The 26,892-nt window shown below is 43.4% G+C and overlaps 1 protein-coding gene across 1 annotated transcript in view; it reads left to right on the top strand.

Moving 5' to 3' along the window:
* Positions 1-26,892, top strand: part of LOC103177908 — a 73,802-nt gene that overhangs the window by 23,450 nt on the left and 23,460 nt on the right. Inside the window, exons 5-7 of the mRNA XM_007892283.2 lie at positions 10,947-11,178; positions 19,065-19,165; positions 21,762-21,946. Coding sequence (XP_007890474.2) covers positions 10,947-11,178; positions 19,065-19,165; positions 21,762-21,946 — 518 coding nt within the window. The remainder of the gene's footprint in view (positions 1-10,946; positions 11,179-19,064; positions 19,166-21,761; positions 21,947-26,892) is intronic.

Here is a 26,892-nt window from a genome sequence, read left to right as displayed (position 1 = left end):
ACCTACATTTTACGTAGATTTACGTCAGTCGTGAGCTTGAAACTAGAAGCATTTTCCCTTTTGGAAGGTGTCTGTTTCCACAGTAATGGGTTAAACGAGAGCTTTTTAATTTGTAATTAATAAAGGGAGTGGGATGTGAAGTGAAAAAAGAGAGAGAGAGATGGATATTTGTGTGGTGGGCCATTCAGGGTGCTGTGCCTGAGTAATGTTTGTGTCAAAAGGCCTTTGTGCGTTTTAATGGACAAAGTGAAATGAAGCAGTTTTAATAGGGGAGTACAAGATGAGTGTAACAAATCTGAGGCAGAGCTTAGCAAATAAGCGTCAAGAAACTGTAGAAGCTTGCGGTATAGTGTGATCAGTTTCAAGCTAGTCCGTTGACGGTAATAACTTCTGACAGGCTTGTATTTCACCAGATTGAACGCCCAGAACAGCAGCGCACAGACTATCTGCTATTATTGATGCTTTGGGTGAATTGAGGAAAAATCTAATCTGTAGTTATGGCTATGAAGGAACAAAAATCTGTGCATCTCTCATTCCTTGTTACATTGTATTATGTGTTTGCCCCATATTTACATTTCCTCTTCAGGGCCATTGAGGCCTCTAAACACAACAACAACAAGATTCCATTTATAGAGCGCCTTTCACGTCGGGAGGACGTCCCAAGGCGCTGGAAAGTTGGGTCAGGACCCGAGCAGGGGGGAAATGGTCAGGGTGAGAGGAGGGGAGGGAGCGAGGAGGGGGTAGAGAGGGGAGCTCTCTCAGTCGAGAGGGGAGCTGAAGGCACGGTCAAAGAGAAAGGTCTTGAGATCGGCTTTGAAGGAGGAAAGGGAGGAGGCGGCGAAGGCACTGGGGGATAGAGTTCCAGAGCCGAGGGGCTGAGAGGCTGAAGGCCCGCCCACCGATGGTAGGGCGGTTGGGGTGGGGGATGTGGAGCAGACCGGAGTCAGAGGAACGGAGGGTACGGGCAGGTAGATAGGGGGATAGTAGGTCGGAGAGGTAAGAGGGAGCAAGGCCGTGAATGGCCTTGTAGGTGAGGATGAGGATCTTGAATTCGATCCTCTGGGAGATGGGGAGCCAGTGGAGGCGAGCGAGGGTGGGAGTGATGTGGGCGCGAAGCCTGGTGCGGGACAGTACACGAGCTGCAGAGTTCTGAATGACCTGCAGCTTGTGGAGGGAGGTGCCGGGAAGGCCGACGAGGAGAGAGTTCCCATAGTCCAGCCTTGAGGTGATAAAGGCGTGGACCAGAGTTTCAGCAGCGTGAGGGGTGAGGTAGTGCCGTAGTCTGGCGATGTTTCGGAGATGATGGAAAGCGGTGCCAGTTGTGGTGCAGATATGAGGAAGAAAGGACAGCTCAGGGTCGAACAGAACACCGAGGTTCCTGACCAGCTTTGAGAGGAGGAGAGTGCAGCCTTGGATGCTAATGTTGTCAGCGCCTGAGGTGCGGAGGCGCTGATGCGAGCCATTCAGGAGGGCCTCAGTTTTGCGCAAGTTGAGCGGAAGAAAGTTGTCTCTTGTCCAGGACTCGATGTCGGACAGGCAGCTGTCAGGACATCGGTGGTCGTGGAGTTGAGGATAGAGGAGGAAAGGTAGAGTTGGGTGTCATCCGCATACATGTGGAAGTTAACCCCATGTCTGCGGATGATGTCACCAAAGGAGAGCATATAGAGGGTGAAGAGGAGGGCACAGAGGACAGAGCCCTGAGGGACACTGCACGAGACAGTGCGGGGGCTGGAGGAAAAGCCATTTGTGGAAACAAAATGAAGACGGTGGGAGAGGTACGACCTAAATAATAATAATAATAATAATAATAATAATAATCCTTGCATTTGATATAGCGCTTTTCACGTCGGGAGGACGTCCCAAAGCGCTTCACAGAACACACTGTAAAGTGAATTGACTGTATATTTGTGGGCGAACGCGGCAGCCAATTGCGCACAGCAATGTCCCACAAACAGTCGTAGATTGAAAATGACCAATTAAATTATTGTTTTTTGTTTTGGAGGGATTATTATTAGGCTCTGTGTGGAGTAAGGAAACTTGCCCAAGGTTTCGCCCTCTGCCTGGAATTGAACTCAGGTCTCTCACTTGCAAAGCGAGTGCTCTAACCACTGAGCTACAGGACTCCACAGGACAGGGCCTTGAAGGTTGAGGTGGGAGGACAAGCGGTGGAGGAGGATGGCGTGGTCGACAGTATCGAATGCTGCCGATAGGTCGAGGAGGCAGAGGGAGCCCTGGTCGCAGATGGTCAAGATGTCATTGGTGTTTTGTTTAGAGGAGAATAATAATAGGGACCCCCGCAGCTCCAGGGTCATTCCCCGACCTCCTCCGCCCTCCTATAAACCCCTCTCGTAAGGTGGCAACCTGTCCGGTTCCTCCGCTCAGTGGGCTTTCGGGCCTTCAGCCTTTCTGCACCCACTCTTTGAAATACCATCCCACAGTCCCTTCGCCTTGCTCCTTGCCTGATCTCCTTCAAGGCAAGTCTCAAGACCCTCCTCTTTGACCGTGCCTTTGGTCACCCCTACCTTCCCAGCCCTCCATCCCTCCTGATCCCAACCTCCGGGTGCAAATCCTTGACTATCAAATGAGCAATGGTGATATCAGTGCCAAAATTAAGTTTACTCCTAAACCCATTATACTCCTAAGAACGTAACCTCACAACAAACATGATTTCGTCCATTCGAAAATAGCACACTATAATATTTGAGGAGTCTTTCTCTGCACGTATTGAATTGTACGGAAGGTGGCAGAAAGCACTTCACTGGCTTTAATGTAAAGTATGGTGTGGCCTCTTTTTTGTGGTATAGTTCGGCTGTGTATTTTGCAGATGAACATGGCAATGTAGCCTAGCTTATCATCAGGCTCCACCACTGTTAAGTGCTCTGAGACACTGCCCGGATGATGGTGCTCTGTAAATGCAAATAGTTGTTGTTGTGCCGTAATTCCATTCCTCTACATAATAACGCTGGGCAACAAATTCACACTTTGCATTGAGAGTTTTGTAGGGTCTTTCCCATGCGGAACATGATAATTCTTTAAGAGAGAAAATTACCTTGTATAATAAATAAAAATAATCCTTGCATTTGGTATAGCGCTTTTCATGTCTTGTAGATGTCTCAAAGCGCTTCACAGAATATACTGTAAAGTGAATTGACTGTATATTTGTGGGCGAAATGCTGCCGCAATCTCACACAGCAGTGTCCCACAAACAGTCATGGATTGAAGTGACCAATTTATTATTGAGGTTTTTTAAGGATTTTTCAAATGAAATGAGGACAACATGCTTTATTATAGATTTTGCCCGCAAATGCACAGTCAATTCACTTTACAGTATATTCTATGAAGGGCTTTGAGATGTCTAGAAGATGTGAAAAGCGCTATATCAAATACAAGGGTTATTATTATATATTATTATTGATTATAGATAAAGTCACACAATTCTCTCACAGGAAATTGGATTTCATCAATGCACATATCTATCAGTTAGTTGGAGTTAATAATAGTAATCATCTGTGCATTTGTATGGTGCCATTCACATTATCTGGAGGACACTTCACAAGGTAAGTTGTAGAGACTGTGCATTTTGTAGTTGAACGCAGCCTACAAATTACTGATCTTGTGAAACGACTGACAGTGTACTGTGAAAGAGATTTTCCAATGACGATATCTACTTTACTCTTGGGACCATATTCCAGAAATAAATTGTCCAAATTAATGAGCCCAGCGCTAAAATGTGATTTAAAATTTAAAAGAATCTTTGCAATGAAATTCATTTTGTACTCTCCATCCTAAGCTTGTTTCCTGACTGCCCAGACCCTTATCCGTGCTTTTGTCAGGCTTGACTATGCTAACTCTCTCCTCGCAGGTCTTCCAAACTCTTCCCTCCACAAGCCGAAGACTATTCAAAATTCTGCAGCTCGTGTCCTCTCCCGCACCAGGGTCCGTGAGCCTATCACTCTCATCCTCGCCTGGCTCCACGCACTCCCCACCCTCCAAAGAATCGAGTTCAAGATCCTTGTCCTCAATTTTAAAGCCCTCTGTGTTCTTGCCCCACCCTACCTTTGTAACCTTCTAAAACCTTACCAACCCGCCCTTTCCCTCCACTCCGTAGGCACTGGCCTGCCTCATGTCCCCTGCCTTGCATGTCCCAACATTGGTTGTTGAGCTTTTCGATTTTTTGCCTCCACTCTCTAGAATTCCATCCCTGAATCCCTTTATCTCATCCCTTCCCTCCTTCAAGGACCATCTCAACATCTTCCTCTTTGATTACATCGTTGGTCATCTTCCCACCCCAACCACCCCCACCCCCACCTTCTTTACTCCACCCCTCTTGACTCCAACCCCCAGCTTGAGCGCAAACCCTCTATTGCCCAATGCCTTGGGATGGGAAAGATGCTATATAAATACAATTTGTTGTTTCCAAATATTCTACTCCTGCACTTCAGCAGTAAGAGATGAGGAGAATAGTCTAAACTCACTGGAGAATTCAGTCCATCAAAACATTTCGGATTACTTTCCATGAGTGCAGTTCATGCCGTTGAGTAACCAAGTTTAAAATGATCAATTTTCTGATGCGGAAATTGGGTCTTCATCAACGTACATCTCACAGATGTCAGCCCGGCTTGATCGCTAGCACACTTGCTTCTGAACCAGAAGGTTGCGAGTTCCAGCTCTGCATTTGGACTTTGAATTCAGCGTGGGCTGACATTCCAGTGCAGGGCTTGGGATATGCTGCATTGTTGGTGCCGTGCTTTCGATGGTCGAGGGGAATAGGATGGTGGAGGCTCACGTGAGGTATAAACACTAGCGTGGATTGCACAAACAACAATTTGCGTTTAGATAGCACATTTCACTCAGGGTAGCGTCCCGGAGCACTAGTTTGACCAGACAGCTTGCATATGTACGATAGCGCTCTACATCATTTCTCCCTAAAATATTTTTCTGGGAATGATGCAAAGCCTTCTGTTGTAAACTGCTTTACATTTGTGACAGCCAGCATGTCAATGCCATTATGGTGGTGGTGATGGGAGGGAATGCTGTGTTGTGTTTTTGTACGTGTACTATGGTCTTTCAACTCAGTATATATATCCAGCATAGCTAAATCATTCAGTGTTAGGCACCCCATTGAACCAATTAATGCAATCTTTGGCTTGCGTTACCAAATCAGAATCAGACTGAGACGTTAACAGGTCAGACTGAGAGGGCTAGTGCAGCTTTTTTCCGTAAGAAGATCTATTATGGCAGCTGAGGTTTGTTCAATTATGCATTGAAGTTGAAATGAATGACGTCTGCCACGCAGAATCACCCACTGTTAAGTGAAGCAGGGGGCTATGTGGCTGTCATGGATACAGGTATTGCGTTCTAACCTCACATCTCAGAGAGAATCAGTGCCCTGAGCCTTATCCCAGCATACGCCACGCATCAGTCCAAATATTTACCAACCCCTGAGTTAAATGGCAACGTTGTTTTAAGGCTGTGCTTTCTTTGTGGGAGGAGGCTATTGTGAGAGCAATTCTGATGTAAAATCCTCCTCTGTCTTGAGTGGGTTTTATTTTGCTTTTAACGAGTTTCCCAAGTGTTTCTGGAGCTTGGTTTAACATCTCATCTGAAGGACAGCACTTCTGACAATGCAATGCTCCCCTAGCACTGCACTGAAGTGTCAGACAATTTGATTATTAGCTCAAAAGTCCCAAAGTAGAGCTTAAACCTGCAACCGTTTGACTCAGAATGAGCCAAGCTGACACCAGAGTGTGTGCTACCTGAGCTGTACAGAACATGAATAGCTACTTTACTGTACTTTTTTGTTTGAATTGTGTAAGTAATGGGAAGCAGTTTTAAACTTCATAAAATCACAGAATCTTGCAGCAGAGAAGGAGGCCATTCGGTCCACGGTACCTGCGCCGGCTCTTTCAAAGAGCTACCAACTCGTCCCACTCCCCCGCTTTTTCCTCACTGCCTTGCAAATTTTTCCTTTTCAGTAGCTATTCAATTCCCTTTTGAAAGCTACCATCGAATCTTCTTCCACCAACCTTTTAGGCAGTAAATATAACTGTTCGTATATACACCATATACAATGTACATAAATATAAATATAAACATAACTGCTCTAGATTGGTAAAGCAAATGAGTGGTCTTCTGCAAACTGTACTCTTGTGAGCCATAACTGTATTAGGGAGATGGGTCTGGTAGAGTGTTTGCACTTTTCTGGTGGTTGCGAATTATTTTTCTTTGAGAGATTGAATCTGCCACCCCATTCTCCCGATGCAGACAGTCTGGATTCTGGATTTAGTTGGATGCTTTCTCTGATTTCTGTTAATTTGGCCATCTTGGTATTGACTTTGCTAACTTTGTCCCCAATTTTTTTTAATGAGATTAAATATGAGTCAGGCCAGTTGATCCATTGAATCATGCGTCTGTACAAACAACAGGAGGGGTAAGAGAAATTGATCAGGGCAATCTTGGTACAGCAGGATATCTCTAGATATCTTTAATTTGTCTTGCACAATTCTTCTGTTGCCCGTAGGTTTTCTGTTTCTATTTTTACATAGGATTTTGTATGATATCTTCCCAGGGATGAGGAAAAATAGATTCAGTATTTTATAATGGCACAGCGATCATATAATAATCCAAGTATTTGATGCAGCACTTTATCAAAGCGCATTTATTGCAAAATGGAGTGAGTGACTGTTTTTTGTAGGTGAACGCAGCAGCCTACTTGCGCACAACAATGTCCCACAAACAGCCAGGAAGTGAATGACTGATTTTATCTGGGGGATTGTTGTCCAGCATGCGGGGAGAAATTCCCTTCTCTTTTTAAGTAGTGCCATGGGATTTTTGACATTCACCTGAATAGACAGAAGGGACCTCAGTTTAACGTCTGACGCCACCTCCGACAATGTAATGGCTCTGATGCACTGCACTGATGTGACATGCCCTAGACACGAGCTCAAAGTCCTGACATGGGGCTTTTTGGGAATCCCAAGAAAATCTTCTACAAATGATGTCTTCAGCAGAGGTCTTGCCACCTAATGTCCCTGGCCAACAGTCACCCATCAGTCACTTACTTCATGGCTGTTCATGGGACATTACTGCGTGCAAATTGGCTGCTGCGTTGGGCCACAAAATAGTCAGTCACTGAACTTTACAGTGTATCCTGTGAAACACTTCAAGACATCTCGATGATGTGATGAGGTGCTATATTAAATTATCAAGATTTATTATTATAATAATATTACTTTTACCCTGGTAGATATTTGGAGGTTGTTTTTACTTTATACTAACTCCCAATAGAATTTGCTCATCAAATTTTTACTGTCAAAGGGATTCATGAAATATTATGTTGGAGAATTTAATTTAAACCATGTCTTTCAGCAATATCAATTTACCATTCTATTCTAGTAGATATATTTATTAAGGGATGCTGTTTTATAACTACAGCTTAAAAAAAGGCTATAATTCAACACCGTTCAATCTGTTATGATCGACTCTTGGTGCTTTTTCATCTTTTCCAAACAAAAGAGGAATCCAGTTAACTCCCCCAGACTCTCGTCAATGCCATTAAAAGGAGTGTGAGAAAAGCACAGTTTGTTTTTTCCTCTGATGCTTTAACGCTGGCTGCCGCTTTTGCGTCCACAAAATACAGAGTCACTCCACCTTCCAGTATGTCCCGTTAAGCACTTTAGATGCCTCGATGACGTGATGAGGTGCTATATCAAATGCAAGGGTTATTATTTTCACATCAGTTTCTGACAATACATGTCACTGTCAATAACATGGGTAGTGAATGGAACAACACTTACCAGTCACCATGTCATTCCCTCTGTGTTTTACTGGACTATCTCATTCAACAAGTGATGACATTTTAATTGTTCTCTTCTTTAAACTGGAATCTTTATTAAAGTTCTCCAGTTTGAATTCACAGTCGAGGCTGGCACTCTATTGCAGTCCTGGTGGCTGATTGCTTTTTCAGAGGTGCCGTCCGTTGTTAAACCTGTTTGTCTGTTCAGAAATGTTAAATATCCCATCCCACTACAAAGAGAAGGAATCTGGCCAACAATCCCCAGGTGAAAAAAACATTCTCATTCACTTGGCTGTTTGTAAGACTTTGCTGTGTGGAAATTGACTGCCGCGTTTGCCTACAAAAATATATTCACTACACTTTACAGTGAAGCAGTTTGAGAAAAGGTGCTGTAGCAATGCTTATTATTACCTATCATTACATTTATAAAGCAATATATCTAACATTTGTCTGAGTTTAATAATAATATTACTGATACATTTGCAAACCTAATGTGGGGATTGACTAAAGGAGTTTTGAATAATGAGATTATAAAGGGTATAAACATTTTAATATCTGTTTATTAGATTTTCCATTTTACTCAACGATAGGGTTAGGCATCTGTGGTGTGCAAATGCAAATTACACAAATCGCAGTAATATTCAGAGACGTGGGAAGCGTGTGTCTGGTCTGCGTCTCATCATTAATCCTTCATATTGCATGAAAAAGCTATGCAAGAAATAATGGTGAATATTTACAATTTGCTTTTTTCCTTATTGCTTGTTTCTTTTACCACACTTTCTCTAACCTGGAAGTTTGATGTCTTTACGGAGCTGTTTATTATAATAACAATAATGATAATAATATCCTTTGCATTTGATATAGAGCCTTTTCACATCGTTGAGATGTCTCAATGCCCTTCACAGAATATAAGTGAATTGACTATATTTTGTGAGCGGCAGTCAATTGCTCACAGAGGTGTCCTACAAACAGTCGTGGATTTGAGTAACCAATTTTTTTTCTGGAGGGATTATTACCCCTGAAAAGCGATCCACCAATCGACTAACAACCAGGTTCCTAATACTGCTAAGTAAACAGAGGCGTGTGGAGTAGGGAAACTTGCCTCAGGTTTTGCCCTACCCGAGAATCAAACCTGGGTCCTCTCGCTTGTGCTAACCACTATGCTACGGGACTTCGGAGTTTCTGTTTCTGGAGTCAGTGAGAGTGGTTTTCTTAAGGAAATGACAAATGACGTTACTCTTAAGTATATCTAGTGTTCCGTCATCCACAAATGTCTGATTGGCATCAGCATCAGATTTTCACATTAACCTTCATGCTGTCCTTGGGATGTTTGTGTGCTTTACTTCTGCGGTTCATTTGTTCTATAATATAACTTTGACCTGTTTTGATCTGACAGTGATGGTGTTTTTTCTTCAGCGCTTGAACATCTCTGGCTTACTGCGATTTAAAGTGGTCCGGCCCTGTGATCTTACTGAATTCTGTGTTTGGTTTCTTAATGGGCTGGATTGAGGTAGATTCTTATATGCCATCTGGCTATATTGAAATTTAATTCTTGCATGTTTGAAAACACAAATTTCCATTAGCCATGCCATTCATCACATCCGAGAAAAAGAATGTGGAAAGGTACTTGTTACTGTTCATTAGAGAGAGGGATGAGTGTGCTAAGGATGGAAAATGTTTTACTATTCCACTTAGCGACAGTACTCAGCTTAACTACTCCAGGCGAGGTACAGGTAACTGCTGCTCCCAAGTGCTCCTGAGCTTTCTTCAATAAAAACAAGAATAATGCTTGCATTTAATATAGTGCAGTATCTTGTCATTGAGATGTCTCAAAGCGCTTCACAGGATTTATTGTAAAGCGTAGGGACTGGGTACTTTGTAGGCGATCGCAGCAGCCAATTTGTACATTGCAATGTAATCCTTGTAATTGGTATAGTGCTTCATCACATTGTTGAGATGTCTCAAACGCTTCACAGACTATATTGTAAAGTTGATTGACTATGCATTTTGTGGGCAAAACATGGCAGCCACTTGCGCACAGCAGTTTCCCATAATCAGTTTATTTTTTTCAATTTTGTGGCAGTGTCCCTCAACCAATCGTAAGTGAACAACCGTTTTTACCTGTCTTGTTTAAGGTCTGGGAATGTACACTCGTAATTGGTTTTGCTTCTTCAAATTGAAACAGTTTTCAATAGATTTCTTGACCTACAAAAAATACCTATCTGTTTATCCAGCTCGCACTGTATTGAAGCCAGTCCTCTAGATCAATGGCAATGTGTTACTGACAATTTTATATTAAATATGATATTAATTATTTTATATTACATATTATATTAAAACCTCATTTTTAAAATTAAATCATAGCATTTCGCCCGCAAAATGTACAGTCAATTCACTTTACAGCATATTCTGTGAAGCGCTTTGAGTCAACTTAACCACATGATATATCAAATGCAAGTATTATTAATGTTTATGAATCAGTTTATAATAATAATAATATAATCATAATCCTTGCATTTGATATAGCGCTTTTCACGTCGGGAGGACGTCCCAAAGCGCTTCACAGAATATGCTGTAAGTGAATTGACTGTATATTTGTGGGCGAACGCGGCAGCCAATTGCGCACAGCAATGTCCCACAAATAGTCGTAGATTGAAAATGACCAATTTATTGTTGTTTTTTGGTTTTGGAGGGATTATTATTAGGTGTGTGGAGTAAGGAAACTTGCCCAAGGTTTCGCTCGGCCTGGAATTTAACTCAGGTCTCTCACTTGCAAAGCGAGTGCTCTAACCACTGAGCTACAGGACTGTCTAGGTCACACCGTATTGAGGCAGGCCTTTTGAATCAAAGTTAACATGCATGAATCTGGTCATCCACCTCAGCCTGTATTGAAGCCAATCCTTTTTACGGAAACTTGCCTAAGGTATTGCCCTGCCCAGGAATCAAACCTGGGTCATCTTGCTTGTGAGGCTAGTGTTTTAACCATTACGCTACAGGATTCCAAATAAATAAAACAACCAGTTCATCAACACTGAGACCTTTTACAGATGAGAAATAAATTTCCATCTCTGTACAAGGTTCTAGGTGGTCCAAGTAGGATTCGTTTGATAACTAAAGCAATTTTGCTCGCCTCTTTGTTATTTTCATACAGAAAACTTCTGAAGGACTTTGGACTTCCAAGACAAAGCAAGAGCAGTCACCAGGCCAGAACAAGCAAACCCATCACAAGAAAGCCATGGAACAGCACACACCAGACAAAGGTTAAGGAATCGTCTGCTGTCACGATCAATGGCAGAATAGAATTATACAATGAACTCTGCAGAGTCGAGTTAGTGAATCAGGATGTGACCACTCTGAAACCCCGTCGCCAAGAGTTGAGTGAGGTGGGCGTGAAACACTGATCCAACACACGTTCACTTAAAATATGCCGCTTTTCCTAAGATATCCCACTTCTCTGCTCGCCCCCTCCGCTCAGATAACTCAGGGCTTCTGTCCCCCCCACCCCTTCCCAAACCCCTCTCTGTACCACCATCGGTGGCTAAGCCTTCAGCAAGTACAACCCTGAGCTCTGGAGGTGACTGCGTCTATGGTCACCTCGCCCCTCTCAGTTTGTGATCCCGTTTTTGTAAAGCGCTCTGAGATGTTATCCTCTGTGAACGGCAATATATAGCTGCAAATTGTTCTTGTTGTTTTTAGTTCTTCTTTACAATAGTGCAGCTGGAAGAGCCTAATACTTCCCAGTCCTCGGAGATCCCAAATCAGAGAGGATGGGGAGACTAGAAGATGAAGATGCTGGAGTGTAGAGGGCAGAGTAGGAACTGACAAGGATTTTGAAAGATGGAGGTGGGCAGCTGACTCTCAACAGGGTGTCTGATAGATATTCCTTGCAATTGATAATATTCCTTGCATTTGATACAATGCCTTATCAAGTCATTGAGACATCTGAAAGCGCTCCACGGAATTTTTACAATAAAGTGGTGTGTCTATATTTTGGCAGCAAATATGGCAGCCAAATTGCATACAGCAATGTCCTAAATAGTCTTGAAGTTAATGACCAGATTTATCTGGGCATTGGTCAGCCAGGACACCGAGAGAAACTCTGTTTTCTTTTCGAATATGCCCATTATTTCATATTGCTGCATCTCATCTGGGATTCAGAAGCACAATGTTTTTGAAATGCTTTTGCACTATGATCCTGTTCAGGTGAATCAGAGATTTATATTGGAGCAGTGGGTGACTTGTTTCTAAAAATGATTTTTTTTTACATTTCAAAGATCCTTTGTCATGTAAATTGAACACACTGAAAAGCATAATTTCATTGGAAATTTGATTCATTATTAAATTAAAAAGATCAAAACAAATAAAACAACAAAAAAAATCCTTATTATCTTCCAAATCCTGAAACATTTAAATTCTTTTCCCAGGTGAGAATATAGTTCATTAAAATTATAATCCACGATCCTGTGCTATTAATCATTTCACTCCTGTGTTTAGTTGCTCTTTCACATCAAATCACATAAAAGACTGTGTTACAAATCTAAACTGTGGAGAAAGGATGATGAGGGCTGCAGTTAAATTAGAAAAAAAACAATGAAATACCATTTCTATTTTCACCAAATCAGTTTGGATCAATAAGGCAGTACAACCATTTGATATCAACCTTCCAAAATACACCCCCACCCCACCTCCATCACAGCTGACGTGTGTGCGATCACCTGGTCTATGTTTAATCCTCCGCAGTCATTAATTATCTGTCCGCTGCTCTCTCTGATTTTTAATTCACACTCCTCATCTGCAGTAGTTTTCCCTTGATTTGAACCTCTTCACTTAAACACTCGTCCACCCCCAAGCCCAAGGGAATAGGTGGGAGGTTTCAAATTAAATCCCAGTTTTACTTGGATTTACACTGAATTTTATTTCCTTGCACTGATGTTAAGAACAATAATATGAATCCTTGCATTAGATGCAACGCCTTTCAGAGCTGAGTGCTTGAGAGCAAATGATGATCACTTTGTTGGACATCTGCTCAGTAACTAGACTAGAGACCGCTACAGACGGTTGATTCGATTTTGAAATTCTATTGCTAAGCACATCACCTTGGAGCCAGTTCAGCTTCAAGGTGATCCCACCTATATAAAGATGACTTGCGAGAGCCTCACTTGAGCAGAAGCCCAGCAATGTGAGGAGGGAACTGAGTGAGGTGGAACAGAGTGAGAATTCTGTGAAGGAATTTGGTGAGAGTGGGAATTCGGTGCAGAGGGGGAAAGAGGAGCATAATTATAAAATATATAATAGTTATATTAAAATAATACAAAACATATCTGGGAATATGGCAGGACAGATGAGACTGGTTGCATGCACAAGGTATGCCATGTGGGAACTCCAGGATGCTTTGTGTGCCCTGGACAGATGCATGTGTAGGAAGTGCCTCCGGCTGCTCGAGCTTGAACTGAGGCTGAAGAGTTCATGGATCGAACGTTTTAGTGGTCACTCCACAGCCACAGAGGGCTCAGAAGGAGAGTGAGTGGGTGACCACCCGGCATAGTACGAAGAGGGGACGGGCAGTGCAGAAATCCCCTGAGAGTGTGGCACTCACAAACCAGTTCTCTGTACTGCATACAGGTCAGTGTGATGACACCTCTAGTGAGGGGAGTCAAAACCAAATGGATGCACAGGGGATCACAAGGAAGAGTGTCAATGCAATTGTCATTGGGGACACAATGGTGAAAGGAGTAGACAGACGTTCTTCCAACCAGAGATGTGACTCTCACATGGTATGTTGCCTCCCTGGTGCCAGGGTTGAAGACATCACAGTACAGGTACAAAACATTCTATAGGGGAAAGGGGAACATCCAGAAGTAGTGGTCCATGTTGGGAGCCATGATACAAGGAAAATAGGGCTGAGATCTTACAGGGAGAGTATCAGAAGCTAGGAAAAAAGCTAAAGAGTAGGACCTCAAAGGTGGTGATCTCTGGATTACTCCTAGTGCCTCGTGCAACAACAACAACACGATTTCATTTGTATAGTGCCATTCACATTTGAAGACAAGGGTGAGGATCTTGAAGTTGATCCTCTCTGGGACAGGGAGTCAATCAGGGAGCAGAGTTTGGTGCGGATGAGAATGCGGGCGGCAGAGTTTTGAATAATCTGGATTTTATGGATGGTAGTGGATGGGAGGCCAACAAGGAGAGCCGAGAGGTGACAAAGGTGTGGACCAGGGTTTCAGCGGCTTTCGGAGAAAAGTATTGGCGGAGATGGGCGATGCGTCGGAGGTGGAAGAAAGCGGTGCTGGTGAGGGACTGGATGTGGGGGAGGAAGGATAATTGGGGGTCGAACCTGACGCCTAGGTTGCGTACGGGTTCGGAGAGTTTTATGGGGAGGTCAGGTAGTGGAGGAGGTGAGAACCGTGAGATTTTAGACATTGACGAGAGCCAAAGAGTATGGCTTCTGTCTTGTCAACATTCAGCTGAAGGAAATTTGTGCTCACCCAGCCCCTGAGATCTGACAGACAGGCTGACAGAACATCAGAGGACTGGGGGTCGCAAAGTGAAGTAGAAAAATAGAGTTGGGTGTCGTCCGCATACATGTGAAAACGTACCCCATTGTCTGCGGATGACACCCCCAAAAGGGAGCATGTAGATCAGAAAGAGGAGGGGGCCAAGGATGGATCCTTGGGGTACCCCGCAGGTAACTGGGTGAGAGCGTGAGTAGTCCATGGTATTAAAGGGACAGTGGCAGCATGGATATAGAACTGGCTGGGTGATAGAAAGCAGAGAGCATTGGTGAACGGTTGTTTTTCTGACTGGAGAGAAGTGTTCAGTGGTGTCCCCCAGGGGTCAGTATTGGGACTACTGTTGTTTTTGATCTATGTAAATGACCTGGACTTGGGTATAAGGAGTACAATTTCCAGGTTTGCAGATGATACGAAGCTAGGAAAAGTAGTAAACAGTGAGGAGGATAGTAGCAGACTACAAATGGACACAGACAGACTGGCAAAATGGGCAGACCCATGGCAGATGAAGTTTAAAGTGGAAAGATGCGAAGTAATACATTTTGGGAGGAAGAATGAGAAGAAGCAATATAAGCTAGATGGTACAATCTTAAAGGTGGTGGGTGAAGGAACAGAGAGATCTGGGGGTTCATATAAGTAAATCTTTGAATGTGTCAGGACAGGTAGATAAATCTGTTAAAAAAGCATACGGGATACTAGGCTTTATAAACAGGGCCATAGAATACAAAAGTCGGGAAGTTATGATGAACCTTTATAAAACACGGGTTTAGACCACAGCTAGATTACTGTGTTCAATTCTGAGCACCACACTTTAGAAAGGATGGCAAGGCATTGGAGAGGGTGCAAAGGAGATTTACCAGGATGGTACCAGGAATGAGGGACTTCAGTTATCAGGAGAGTCCAGAGAAGCTGGGATTATTCTCCTTGGAGCAGAGAAGGTTAAAGGAGACTTAATAGAAGTTTTCAAAATTATGAGGGGATTCCATAGGGTGAACATGGGGAAACTATTTCCACTGGCGGGTGAGTCAGTAACTTGAGGAAACTGATCTAAAATAGTTTTTAAGAGAAACAGAGGGAAGGCAAGGAGAAATGTTTTCACACATCGAGTTGTTTGGATCTGGAATGATTTGGGTCTGAAAGGATGGTGGAGGCCGATTTGCTAACAACTTTTAAGAGAGAAGTAGATACTTATTTAGGGAGGACAAGTTTGCAGGGCTATGGGAAGACAGTGGGGGAGTGGGATTGAATTGGATAGTTCCTTTCCAAGAGCGACACACACACGATGGGCCGAATGGCCTCCTTCTGTGCTATATAATTCTATGATTCTACAATTAATCCATACAACATCATCACCCCCCCACACACACACACACACAAATGGGATAGTCAGTCAGTGCTATATACAATATAAACATGTTGAGGAAATCCACAACTGAGGAATTCCTTTTTCAGTGAGAGCTGCTCGTGAATTGGCTTTGAGGCTGAGCAAGTTCCATGTGAAACTCAGCAAATTCAGTGTGAATAATAATAACAATAATAATCCTTCTATTTGATATAGCGCCTTATTACGTTGTTGAGGCATCTCAAAGCGCTTCACAGAATAAACTGTAAAGTGAATTAACTCTGTATTTTGTGGGCCAGTGTTCTGTGAATCCTCATTCCCCACCACCCTATGTAGAGATCTCTGACCTGCTTAACACCAGTTTCTGAAAGCACTGCCGGCTGTAACAAACACTGCACGAATGGTGTGACCCCATATCTTAATGCTTCAGTGAATTACTGTCACCAGACGTGACTCTATCTAATTCAATGCACAATGCAAGTGAGGACCCAGATGGCAAAGGCACAGAACATTTTCTAATACTGGGAAGCCTAGAGCTCTCAGCGCTAATTCAGTAGCACCAACGCAAGTAAACACTGTCATGGTGATATAGCCCCAGCTGCCACTTGTACTGCATCCACGGTATTATTTTTAGATCGATTTTGTTGTTACTCTTCAGTTTAACTCTGGTACAAAGGACTAAGGATCCACAAAATTGATAGCAGTGTTTCATTTCACGTTAGCTGTGCTGAACTAAGTCCTTTAAACCCATCCTTTAATGGAAAACGTGAGCTCTGCTGCTTATTTTAAACATTGTAAGGATGTTTGCTGTAAACGTAGGGTTTGACCCAGTGCCCTATCGCTGCCTGCCTCAATCCCTCCACTGCTTGCCTTGCTCCTTTTGCCCATCTTCAGATCGAAGAGGAAGACCTTCCTCTTCAACCGTGCCTGTGGTCAGTTCCCCTTTCTCCCCGGCTCAGCGTCAAACTACACCATTGTTCAGCGCTTTGAGACACTACCCCATGTGAAGGGTGCTGTATAAATGCTCCTGAGGGAACATTATGGTTTGGGCTCGCAGGGTTACAACGTGGACAAAGTAGAAGAATCTGACCCTCTCAATGACGGGCTTGTTTACAGTGAATGACTCCTGTGACATTTTTTTGAGGGAGGGAGAGGCTGGCATTGAACCTGACCTGACCCAGAGTGAGCCTGTCTGGTGTGTGCCCTGTGGAAGGAGCATTTCAAGATGATGAGTTTGGCCAAACAGCAAGGGTCTCTTTACGAAGGCTCTTAGAAACAAACAAAGCGTGAGAAGAGCAGTGACTAACTGGGAAATCAGGCCAACCCAGCGATATGTAAACACCTGGGAGGAATGTGCATGGTTTAAACTGACAATCTAGACAATCCCGCCAGTAGAGTGCTGGGGAAGTCCCTCGCTGTCGGAAATTTCCATCCTTACAAATGAGACATCAAACCAAGGTTCATCTCTGCCTTATTCAGATGGACGCTATAGTTCCCACTGCACTACTGGAAAAGAGCAGGGAGTTTCTCCTGGTGGCCTCACTGACAATCCCCTAGATAAAATTGGTCACTCACTTCATGGCGGTTTGCGGGCATTGCTGTGTCAGTGCTTCAAGGCATTACCCCACATGAGGGCGTTGCATAAGTGCAAGTTGTTCTGTGCTAATTGGCTTCGCGTTCGCCTACAACACACAGTCATGGTTTACAGAAACTCCTGTGAAGCACTTTGAGATGATTCAACAATGTGTTAAGGGGTTATATCCCCCAAAAAAATGTGGTCGCTCAATCCGCGACTGTTGTAGGATGTTGCTGTGCGCAATTGGCTTCCGTGTTTTGCTCACAAAACACATAGTCAATCCACTTTACAATATATTTTGTGAAGTTCTTTGAGACATCTCAATGACATGATAAGGCAATATATCATATGCAACGATTATTATTAACAACAAAGTCAGGCAGGAGTCGGTTAGAAAAGGTCAAATGAACTAATGCAATGCTCATCATCGTTTGTGCTTTGTGTATGTCATGTTGCTCAATCCACCAGTCATCAAACCTAGAAGAGTAGCATTGAATCTTTACCCCAGGCTGACCCAGCCCAGTGCTGCTATACCCCAGAATCCCCCTACAGCATTGAGAATAAAATTCCATTTATTTCATCTGACATCGCTAAACTATTTTCCTGGCATACTGAAATGATGCCTGTAGGGTCTGTGTGATTGACAAAAAATGTGAGAGACAAATGACATGAAACACAGATATACCAGCCTGCAAAATGTCCCAAGTGTCTTTTTAAATCAAAACCTGCATGATTATTAGCCAACCTTAAGATGGCCTAAGTATTTGTATAGCATTAGCATTTTGGGTCTATTACACTTGACAGTAAGTCCTTGTGAAGCGCTTTGAGATGTTCCAATGAAGTGATAAAGCTCTATATCAAATGCAAAGATTATTATTACTAGCTGTACCTGTTGCAGCTACCCTCGCAACCAAAGGATTCAATGTGGAATGTAGATTGACGCATACACAGACAGACATTTCATCTATATCTATACTCATCTGGAAGGACTACTGTGGGAGGACTTTGTTCTTCAGTTTCATTTAATGGGGCTTCTTTTGTTTAGCATTTTTACTTATCCTTGAAAGGTTTGATTTTCGCTTAGGCATCTTTATAATGATGAATATATAATTTATAATCACTGGGATATCCTCCCAATGTGAAAGGCGCTTTAAAAATGTGATTTTGTTGTTGTTGCCGTGGCTTAGCTTTGTTGGTGTTCTTTTTTTTATCAGTTATATGTGTCAAGTTTCCTCATTGACGCTTTCTGCTTCAGTTGGCAGTGAGTTATATCTGAGAACCTATAGCCGCTGTTCTCAGTGACAGGTTTTGGAGCTGTTCGCCCCCTGATTTCAGGCAATGTTTTTCATCCTCATTGGGAACAATTTGGATTTGGATAGCTCTTTTCAAAGAGGCGGCACAGACACGATGGGTTGAATGGCCTCCTTCTGTGCTGTATAGTTCTATGATTCTGTGAATTGCGTACAACAGTGTCCCACAAACAGCCATGAATTGAGTGACCAAATTTTGTTTTTCTGGGGGGTGGGGTATAATTCCTCCTGGAAAGCGATCCGCCAATCGACTAACAACCGGGTTCCTACTTATTGCTAGGTAAACAGAAGCATATGAAGTAAGGAAACTTGCCCAAGCTTTCACCCCGCCCGGGAATCAAACTTGTGTCCTCTCACTTGTGAAGCGAGTGTGCTAACCACTACGCAAAAGAAAGGTTCGACAAAGATCGTCCATGTAAAAATCCAGTATGGGCTCAATGGACTGAATGGCCTCCTCCAGCTCCTATGATCCTAAATCTCTCGGTGTTCAATTAATGTAATTGCTTTTTGATTTTTCCCTTTTCCCCAGGGAAGCCTGTGCATGTTACAGAGAGTGCTGCCTTTCCGGTGTGACCAAAATAATCCTAGCAGAGAGCCAAGAAGCAGCAAGCCCTGGCGTCCCGCAAGGAAGTAAGCAATTACTTGACATCTAATGTCAATTGCTGTTTTGCCCTCAGCCTGCACAGTCGGTGGCACTCTCACCTCGAAGTCAGAAAGTTGTGGGTTCAAGCTCCCACGCCGGGTCTTTGACCTCACAAAAGTCAAGACGCTGGCTCCAACGTGGTGCCGGAGGTGTGCTTCATTGTCAGAGATGTTTACATTAAACCAAAGTACTGTTCGGGTGGACGTTAAAGATCCCATGGCACAGTTCGAAAAGTGCCTGGCTCACAATCCGCCAAATAAAATGTGCTATGGCTGTTTGTGGGACATCGCTGTGTGCAAACTGACTGCCGCATTTGACTACAAAACATACAGTCATTACACTTTACAATAAATCCTGTGAAGTGCTTTGAGATATCTTTTCTGATGTGAAAGGTACTATGTCAAATGCAAGGATTACTATTATTATTCATTGTGGCAGCATTTAGTGGTTAATTCCAGAACTGATCATGCTGTTTTGTCATTTGACTGTGCATTGGGCCATATTCAACAACAATAAATTACATTTGTATAGCACCTTTCACGTCGGAGGATGTCCCAAGGCATGGACAATTAGTGATTTGGACCTGAGCTGGGAGATATATTATATCTACTGAGAACAGTGCAAAACAATCACCGCCGATTTGTGTCGGGGCCCCTGTTATTTATTATGGCTGAAACTGTGAGAACATCCAGCTAGCATCTTTGTAATGGTTGCAATCAATGTATTTTCTGTTCCTCCTGGTCAAAAGATTCAAATCAGATTTAATTCTGGGAAAATAGCCGTATTTTCTTAAAAAGAAATCGAGGGTCCTCAAAATCCTCCATGGTCTTGCTCCTCCCTACCTCTATAACCTGCTAACTCCATATACATCTGTCCGCTCCCTTCACTTGGTGGGTACTGGCCTGCTCCACGTTCCCCACACGGCCCACCCATTGGCGGTCTGGCCTTCAACCTTTCTCCCCCCACCCTTTGGAACTCCATTCTACAGTGCCTTGGCCTTGCTCCTTCCCTTGCCTCCTTGAAGGCCTGTCTCAAGACCCTCCTCCTCGACCACACCTTCAGTCACCCTCCTACCCTCACCCTCCCTGCCCTCCACCCTTCCTGATCCCAATCCCCAACTCGGGTGCAAATCCCTGACTATACAGCGCCTTGGGACGTCCTCCCAAAGTGAAAGGCACTATACAAATGCAATTTGTTGTTGTTATTGAGGGATATAACGTGAACGTTTTGGCACTGACGTTATGTTCTGTGTAGTTTTTTTAAGTAGCCTCTCTGCAAAATAACCCCCTTTTCCTCTTTTTCCCCTTTTCTGCATTAAACAGTTAGAAGTGGGAATTTCTTCATTTGCCTCCCCTCTGGCAGCTTTTCAATGGGTTTTGCAATCGAACAGAAAAAAATGAAACTCTGAGCCACGACAGTCAGGGAAGGCTAACTGTGTGGGAAAGGATTGTCAGTATGCGATCTTAGCCTTACCTAAACAAGAAGCGTCAGAATAAAATTACTCAGAGCGTGAATTTGCACTGATGACCGATGGCAGACTCGCCTCTTGTACTGGTCTTTAATGTTGCTCTCTCCTGCCTGAAATCTTAATTATCCTGTCCATCACCACCTAAGCGCTGATTATCCACCCCCTCACTAGACTCTGCAAACTTGCAGCATGTAGTCATCAAACCTCCCCCGAGAACGCCAAAGTACCAGACTAACAATACACCATAAGAATATTTTAAAAAATACCATTCCGCTCACTGGCTTAAGGAAACTTTCCCAGTTTGGTGATGAAAGCTGCTCATTAAATAAAACCATCATGTTTCTGTGAGAATGGGGTTCCACCTTATTTGATATAAGGGCAACTCTTTGAAGGAAAAGCTTGGTTAATAATCATCCTTACATTTTGTATAGCTAGTTAGATTTTTTTTACGAAATAATATCTTGGGATACAGTTATAGTTTAGGACATGACATGTGCATGCAACTTCCACAATGGTGGGAGGCAAACAGGATGGACCTTGGTTTTCTTTCATCTGGCAATTTGTATGTCCTTAAGCACTTTTCATATTGGGTGGACGTCTCAAAGTGCTTCAGAGGATATAGTGTAAAGTGCAGGAACTGCATCTTATAGGAAAACGAGGCACCAAACAGTGCCCCATGAGGTGAGCATCCTATTTTATCAGGGAGATTGTTGACCAGGACACTGGGAGAAACTCCCTTCTCTTTTTTGAATAGCTCCACAGGATCTTTAAAGTTCACCTGAATTTGCAGACAGTGTGTCAGTTTAAAGTCTCATTGGATATACAGCACCTCCAACAATACTGTGCACCCGCAGCACTGCATTGGAGTGTCAGGCCTGGACCATGTGAGCTCAGAGTCCCAACTTGGGGCTTGAACCAACAACCTTCTGACACAGGTGGGAATGCTACCAGCTGAGCTAGACATATTAGCTGTTAGTTGCTAGTGTTTGACACTTGACTAAATACAGCAGGTTGCAATAACCACCGTCTAGTTCTGTCGATGGAGTGGTTTGTGCTTTCATGCAGCTGCCTCCTCTTGCCTCCCTCCCAGCGACATTGATGCATTTTGAAATCAGCAGGGGCCGACAGGATTCTCAGGCGGTGAAAACGACAGTGGAGGCCATCAGAGCAGTGAAGCCCTACTTGTGGAGTGTCGCGGAGGGCAGTGTTTTCCTGCCGTCAACGTGTGTCAGTGAGATTCCGCTTCTGCTTCCTCGGATCTCTGTACCTATGGGAAGAGCTGCGCTGGCCGGGAGATGGGGTAAGATTGTAATTGCAGTTCTGTGACCTTTTTGCCTCAGCCTGATTGACAGGTTAGTCCTCGATAACATTTTAAAGTTTAGCCTGTGTTGAGGTCTTTAATGGCTTTCCGTTTAACTCTTGGCTGACCATTCCATTTAAGTGTGTAATTAGGCACAATTAGTCTGTCCACATTTTTCTTAAACTAATTTTCCTGTCCTACATGTGGGATGTGTCTCTCACTGACTGTCCTTTCCTTGGTCATTGTTGATGTGTGAGCCTCGCCAGTGATGTCAGCTGGACACTAGACTCAGGAGTGTTTCAAAGCCAAACCCGATCTCTCCCCATCTGGCTGTCCCACACACAATCATACATACCACCAGTAGGGGGTGCTGTAGTGGGACCAGGAGCAGGAGATTTTCTCCTCCCTACCCTTGGGAAGAACAAAGGCAAGTTAACCTTTCAATGCAATCCAGGCTGAGCCCCGCAAACTTATCACAGGCTGGGATTCAAATCAATGAACTTCCGAGACGTTAAACTAGTTTTGAGAACTTTGAGTTCGGTCGGAAAAAACTTGTATCCTTGGAGCCTTGTAACTAATCCGGTTGCTGAGTACAGAGAGTATGGCTGGCGATATCAGTTACCCCTGGCATTTCATCGCTTGGTCTCCATTCCAATCAGGAGCAGCTTGTTATATAACATTGTTGGTTGAAATCACAGACACACTTTGAGTCAACAACAACAAACAGCGGTTTGTATCTAAACTGCAACCATCATGTTAGATAACGTCTTGGAACTTTTCACAAAGGCGGGAGCAAGAGGAGGGGAGAGGGGGGAGGAATGGGGGAGGTAACTGTAGGTGCAGTCGAAGAGTAGGGTTTTTAGGCAGGATTTAAAGACAAGAAAGAGAGGGATGAGATGGAAGGGTAGAAGGACAGAGTTCCAGAGGTTCCACTGATGGTTGCAAAGAGGGAGGTCAGGGCAGGGGGTGTGAGACGCACAACAGACCTGAATTAGCTGAGCGGAACAAAGAGTAGAAAAGTGGGGTGGGAGGAGGTCACAGGAATAGGGAGGGGCAAGAGTGTGCAGGGGATTTATAAGTGAGCCTGAGGATCTTGAAGTCGATCAATGGTAATCGGGGAGTTAGTGGAGCCTGGCGAGGACTGGGGTTAAAAAAAAGATAAATTGACTTGAAAACATACCAACAGAAACAATAAAGCTCCAAGCTCATTCCCTTCCCCATTATCAACTGAGTATGACTGGATCTGTGGTTGACTCACTAAACTGTGCTCCAGGGAGTCCTTAGAATGTGATTATTTTCAGTTCTAATGATAAAATGTAGCCCTGTAACTTATTGGATAGGGCACTCGCCTCACAAGCGAGAAGATCCACTGGGTAGGGCGAAACCTCAGGCAAGTTTCCTTACATCACACGCCTCTGCTTACCTAGATGTAAGTAGGAACCTGGTTGTTAGTCTATTGGAGGATTGGGTTCTAGGGTATTAATCCCTCCGGGAAAAAAAATCACTCAATCCATGACTGTTTGTGGAACAATGCTGTGTGCAATTGGCTGCCGCGTTTCTCCCCAAAAATATAGTCAGTTCACTTTACATTATATTCTGTGAAGCGCTTTGAGACCTCTCAACGACGTGATGAGGTACTGTATCAAATGCAAGGGTTATTATTGTCATCATTAAAATCTGAGGGTCACGGAACAAGCAGCTCTGGCACCACCTTCTTGTCTTGTCTGCTTACCTTCTCAATGTGAGCTGGATAAGAGGAAGCCAAGTGAATCAAGATTGAGAGGGAAAGCTCGATTATAAACATTACATGGATCACAATGTTGCTGAATGATTTACTACTGCAACTGAAATGTGAAAGCAAGACGCTGCGGGGAGGGTAATGATCTGGATGCTGCAGAGCCAAGTGAAGGAACGATTTATCACTGTGAGGAAATGGCAAAGCTCTTGCTCTCTACCCTCCCTCCACAAAACAGGCAACTTTTTATTTATTTTTTCGCACACAAAACACACTCTCAATTCACTCGACAGTATATTCTGTGTGAAGCGCTTTGAGACGTCTCAGCGGCGCGATAAGGAACTATATCAAATGCAAGGATTATCATTATTTTTATCCTACAGCTCCCGGGGGAAGCAGAAGCACTACTCACGAGACAAAACACAAAGTGCCCGCTAGGAGAGTAATTTATTCAGACGCTAAGTGCACTTTAGGCAAAGGCACTGCAGCAAGACTCTGAGCTGGGCGACGTGTTATCACAGCCCTGGTTTACGTGCACTGCTGTTCTCATTCTCAATTGATTTCTAGCAAAATTTCTGCCACAGAGAAGCTGTTCTGCCAGCTGCGGAGGAAGAGGGAGAGGAATCTTGAGCAGTGATCGTACAAGCTAGAGTCTTGATTGAAGATGACCCAGAAGGGACCTCATAGAGGTGTAGAAAATACTACAAAGGATTGAAACGTAAATGCAGAACGATGCTTACAGATGCACTGAGACAGTAAAACAAGAGGACAAAGGTATTGAGTTGTGAAGGGCAATTTCAGGACAGACACTAGGATGTTTCTCTTTACTCAAAGGGTAACTAATAACTGGAACAAAGACGGTGGTTGAGGACAGGAATCATTATAAGCAGCTTGATGCAGTGATGGGGGAATGATAGGATAGATATTCTGGAGGGATGAGGTCAGATTATACAAAATATACAGTCAATTAAATTTGCAGTATATTCTGTGAAGTGTTTTGAGATGTCTCGAAGACATGATTAGGCGCTATATAAAATGCAAGGATTATTATTAGATTGGCATCACAGCATCAAGCTGCTTTTTAAATGAGTGTAGAGTCCTGGCCTCAACCATCCTTCCTGGCAACCCTTTTCTAGTCATAAATTATTAATCATTACCCTGTTCTAGTCGTTAATTGAATGAATCTGTGAAGGCCCATAGTGTAGTAGTTAGCACGCTAAGCTTGCAAGTGAGCGGACCTGTGTCGATTCTCAGGCAGGGCGAAACCTTAGGCAAGTTTCCTTACGCCACACACCTCTGTTTACCTTGCAATAAGTTGGAATCCGGTTGTTAGTAGATTGGTGGATCGTTTCTGGGGGTAATAAACCCCCCCAAAAATAATTTGGTCATTCAACCCACAGCAGTTTGTGGGACATTACTGTGCACAATTTGCTGCTGCATTTGGCCCACTAAATACCCAGTCAATCCACTTTACAATATATTCTGTGAAGAGCTTTGCGTCGTCTCAATGTGATAAGGCGCTACATCAAATGTAAGGATTATTATTGTTACTTCCAATTAAAGATTTCTGTAGATCTCAGCAAACAACACAGTTCAATAATGTTTTATGAATCCAGTGAGGCTTATATCTAAAATACTGTAAATAAACAGAACAGAAGATGGATTTAAAAATGACTTTCATGTCTTAGAATAAACAGAACAGCACAGATGCACTTAAATGCAATTTTTGAACCTCTCCGCACATTGCGATCTGTTACAAAGCATACAAATGTTTCCTATAATAATAAATCCTTATATTTGGCGCCTTTCATACATCTGCATCTAATCTACCTGCACCATAACCCACACCAAATTCCGCATGCCGATCACTCTGGTCCTAGCCAGGCTTCACTGGCTCCCCGTTTCTCAGTGGTTCGACTTCAAGGTCCTTGCCCTCACTAACAAATCCATCTACTCCTTGGCACCTTCTTAACCTCTCCTCTCTATCTGTCTCCTACCTCTGCTCGCCCTCCCCGCTCAGTTAACTCGAACTCTCTATGCATCCCCCGCTCTCTTTGCGTAATCATCCTTCGTTTTCTGCGCTGCTAACCCCTGAAACTCCCCCCAAACCCCACCTACTTTCTATTTTAAAGGCCCACCTCAAATCCTACCTCTTTGAACTCACCTATGGCCACCTCCATCGAATATTGGCCAGGACACTTGAAAAAAACAACTCCTCTTTTCAAGTAAGGCCAAAGGATCTTTAATGTCCTGAAGATGCAGAAAGGATCTCAATTTAATATCTCACCAAAGGACAATATGTGTGACAGCACAACATACCCCGAGCACTCTATTGGAGCATCAGTGTGAACTGAGTTCAAAGTCGTGAGGTGGGGCTTGAACACACAACCTTCTGACTCCAAGACGAGAGTGCTGCCAACTAAGCCAGGCTGTAATAGTTAATGGTACAAAACCTGATACCCTTTTTCACATGGGACCTATTGCATTAGTTGAACCTATATAAAACTGTCTGGTCCCCAGCATAATTCCTCCACCACACCAATTCCTGCTAATGTACAGAAATAATCTTTAAACCGCCCTTTGTGGAAACAACAGCAGGATGTCAGAGTTAATAAAATCTAAGGTTAAGTAGGATTGACTGTAATATCAGTGAGGACACTGGTTTTATGCTGCGAAAGATTATAATAACATTTCTGTTTGACTAAAGTAGAAATGTTTCAGAGTTTGGCCCACATTAGCTCACAGAAATGTGTAACATCAGCCTGTGGAGGATAAATGCCCTTTGAAAAACTGGCTACAGTTTTTATTGTTTGCACATAGAGGACGATAGCATGCTTACAAATTCAGCTGTGTTTGCTTGCCTTTGACGATGTAGAATGGGTGTGGGTTGAGATCATCTAGGTGGACATTCCACAGCAATATTTGGATGAAACGTTAAAACAATTTTCCATCTATCTTAAAAGAGGGGTAATAAAAATCCTATGGCACTATTTGCAAAGGCAAGAGAGTTTCTCACTTTGAAAAGAAAAGGGATTTTCTCTTGGTGTCCAGGCGAACAGTCCTCCAGATAAAATTGGTCATTCACTTCAGTCTTGTTTATGGGACATGGTTGGGTGCAAATCAGTTGTCATATTGCCTACAAATATACAGTCACTACACTTCACAGTTAAAATTCTGTGACGCTCTTTGAGCCGTTTTGATGAGGTGAAAA

The sequence above is a fragment of the Callorhinchus milii genome, unplaced genomic scaffold (assembly GCF_018977255.1).
Source record: "Callorhinchus milii isolate IMCB2004 unplaced genomic scaffold, IMCB_Cmil_1.0 Scaffold3, whole genome shotgun sequence".
Lineage (NCBI taxonomy): Eukaryota > Metazoa > Chordata > Chondrichthyes > Chimaeriformes > Callorhinchidae > Callorhinchus > Callorhinchus milii.
Note: the sequence above shows the minus strand (reverse complement) of the source record. Positions and strands in the feature narration are given on the sequence as shown.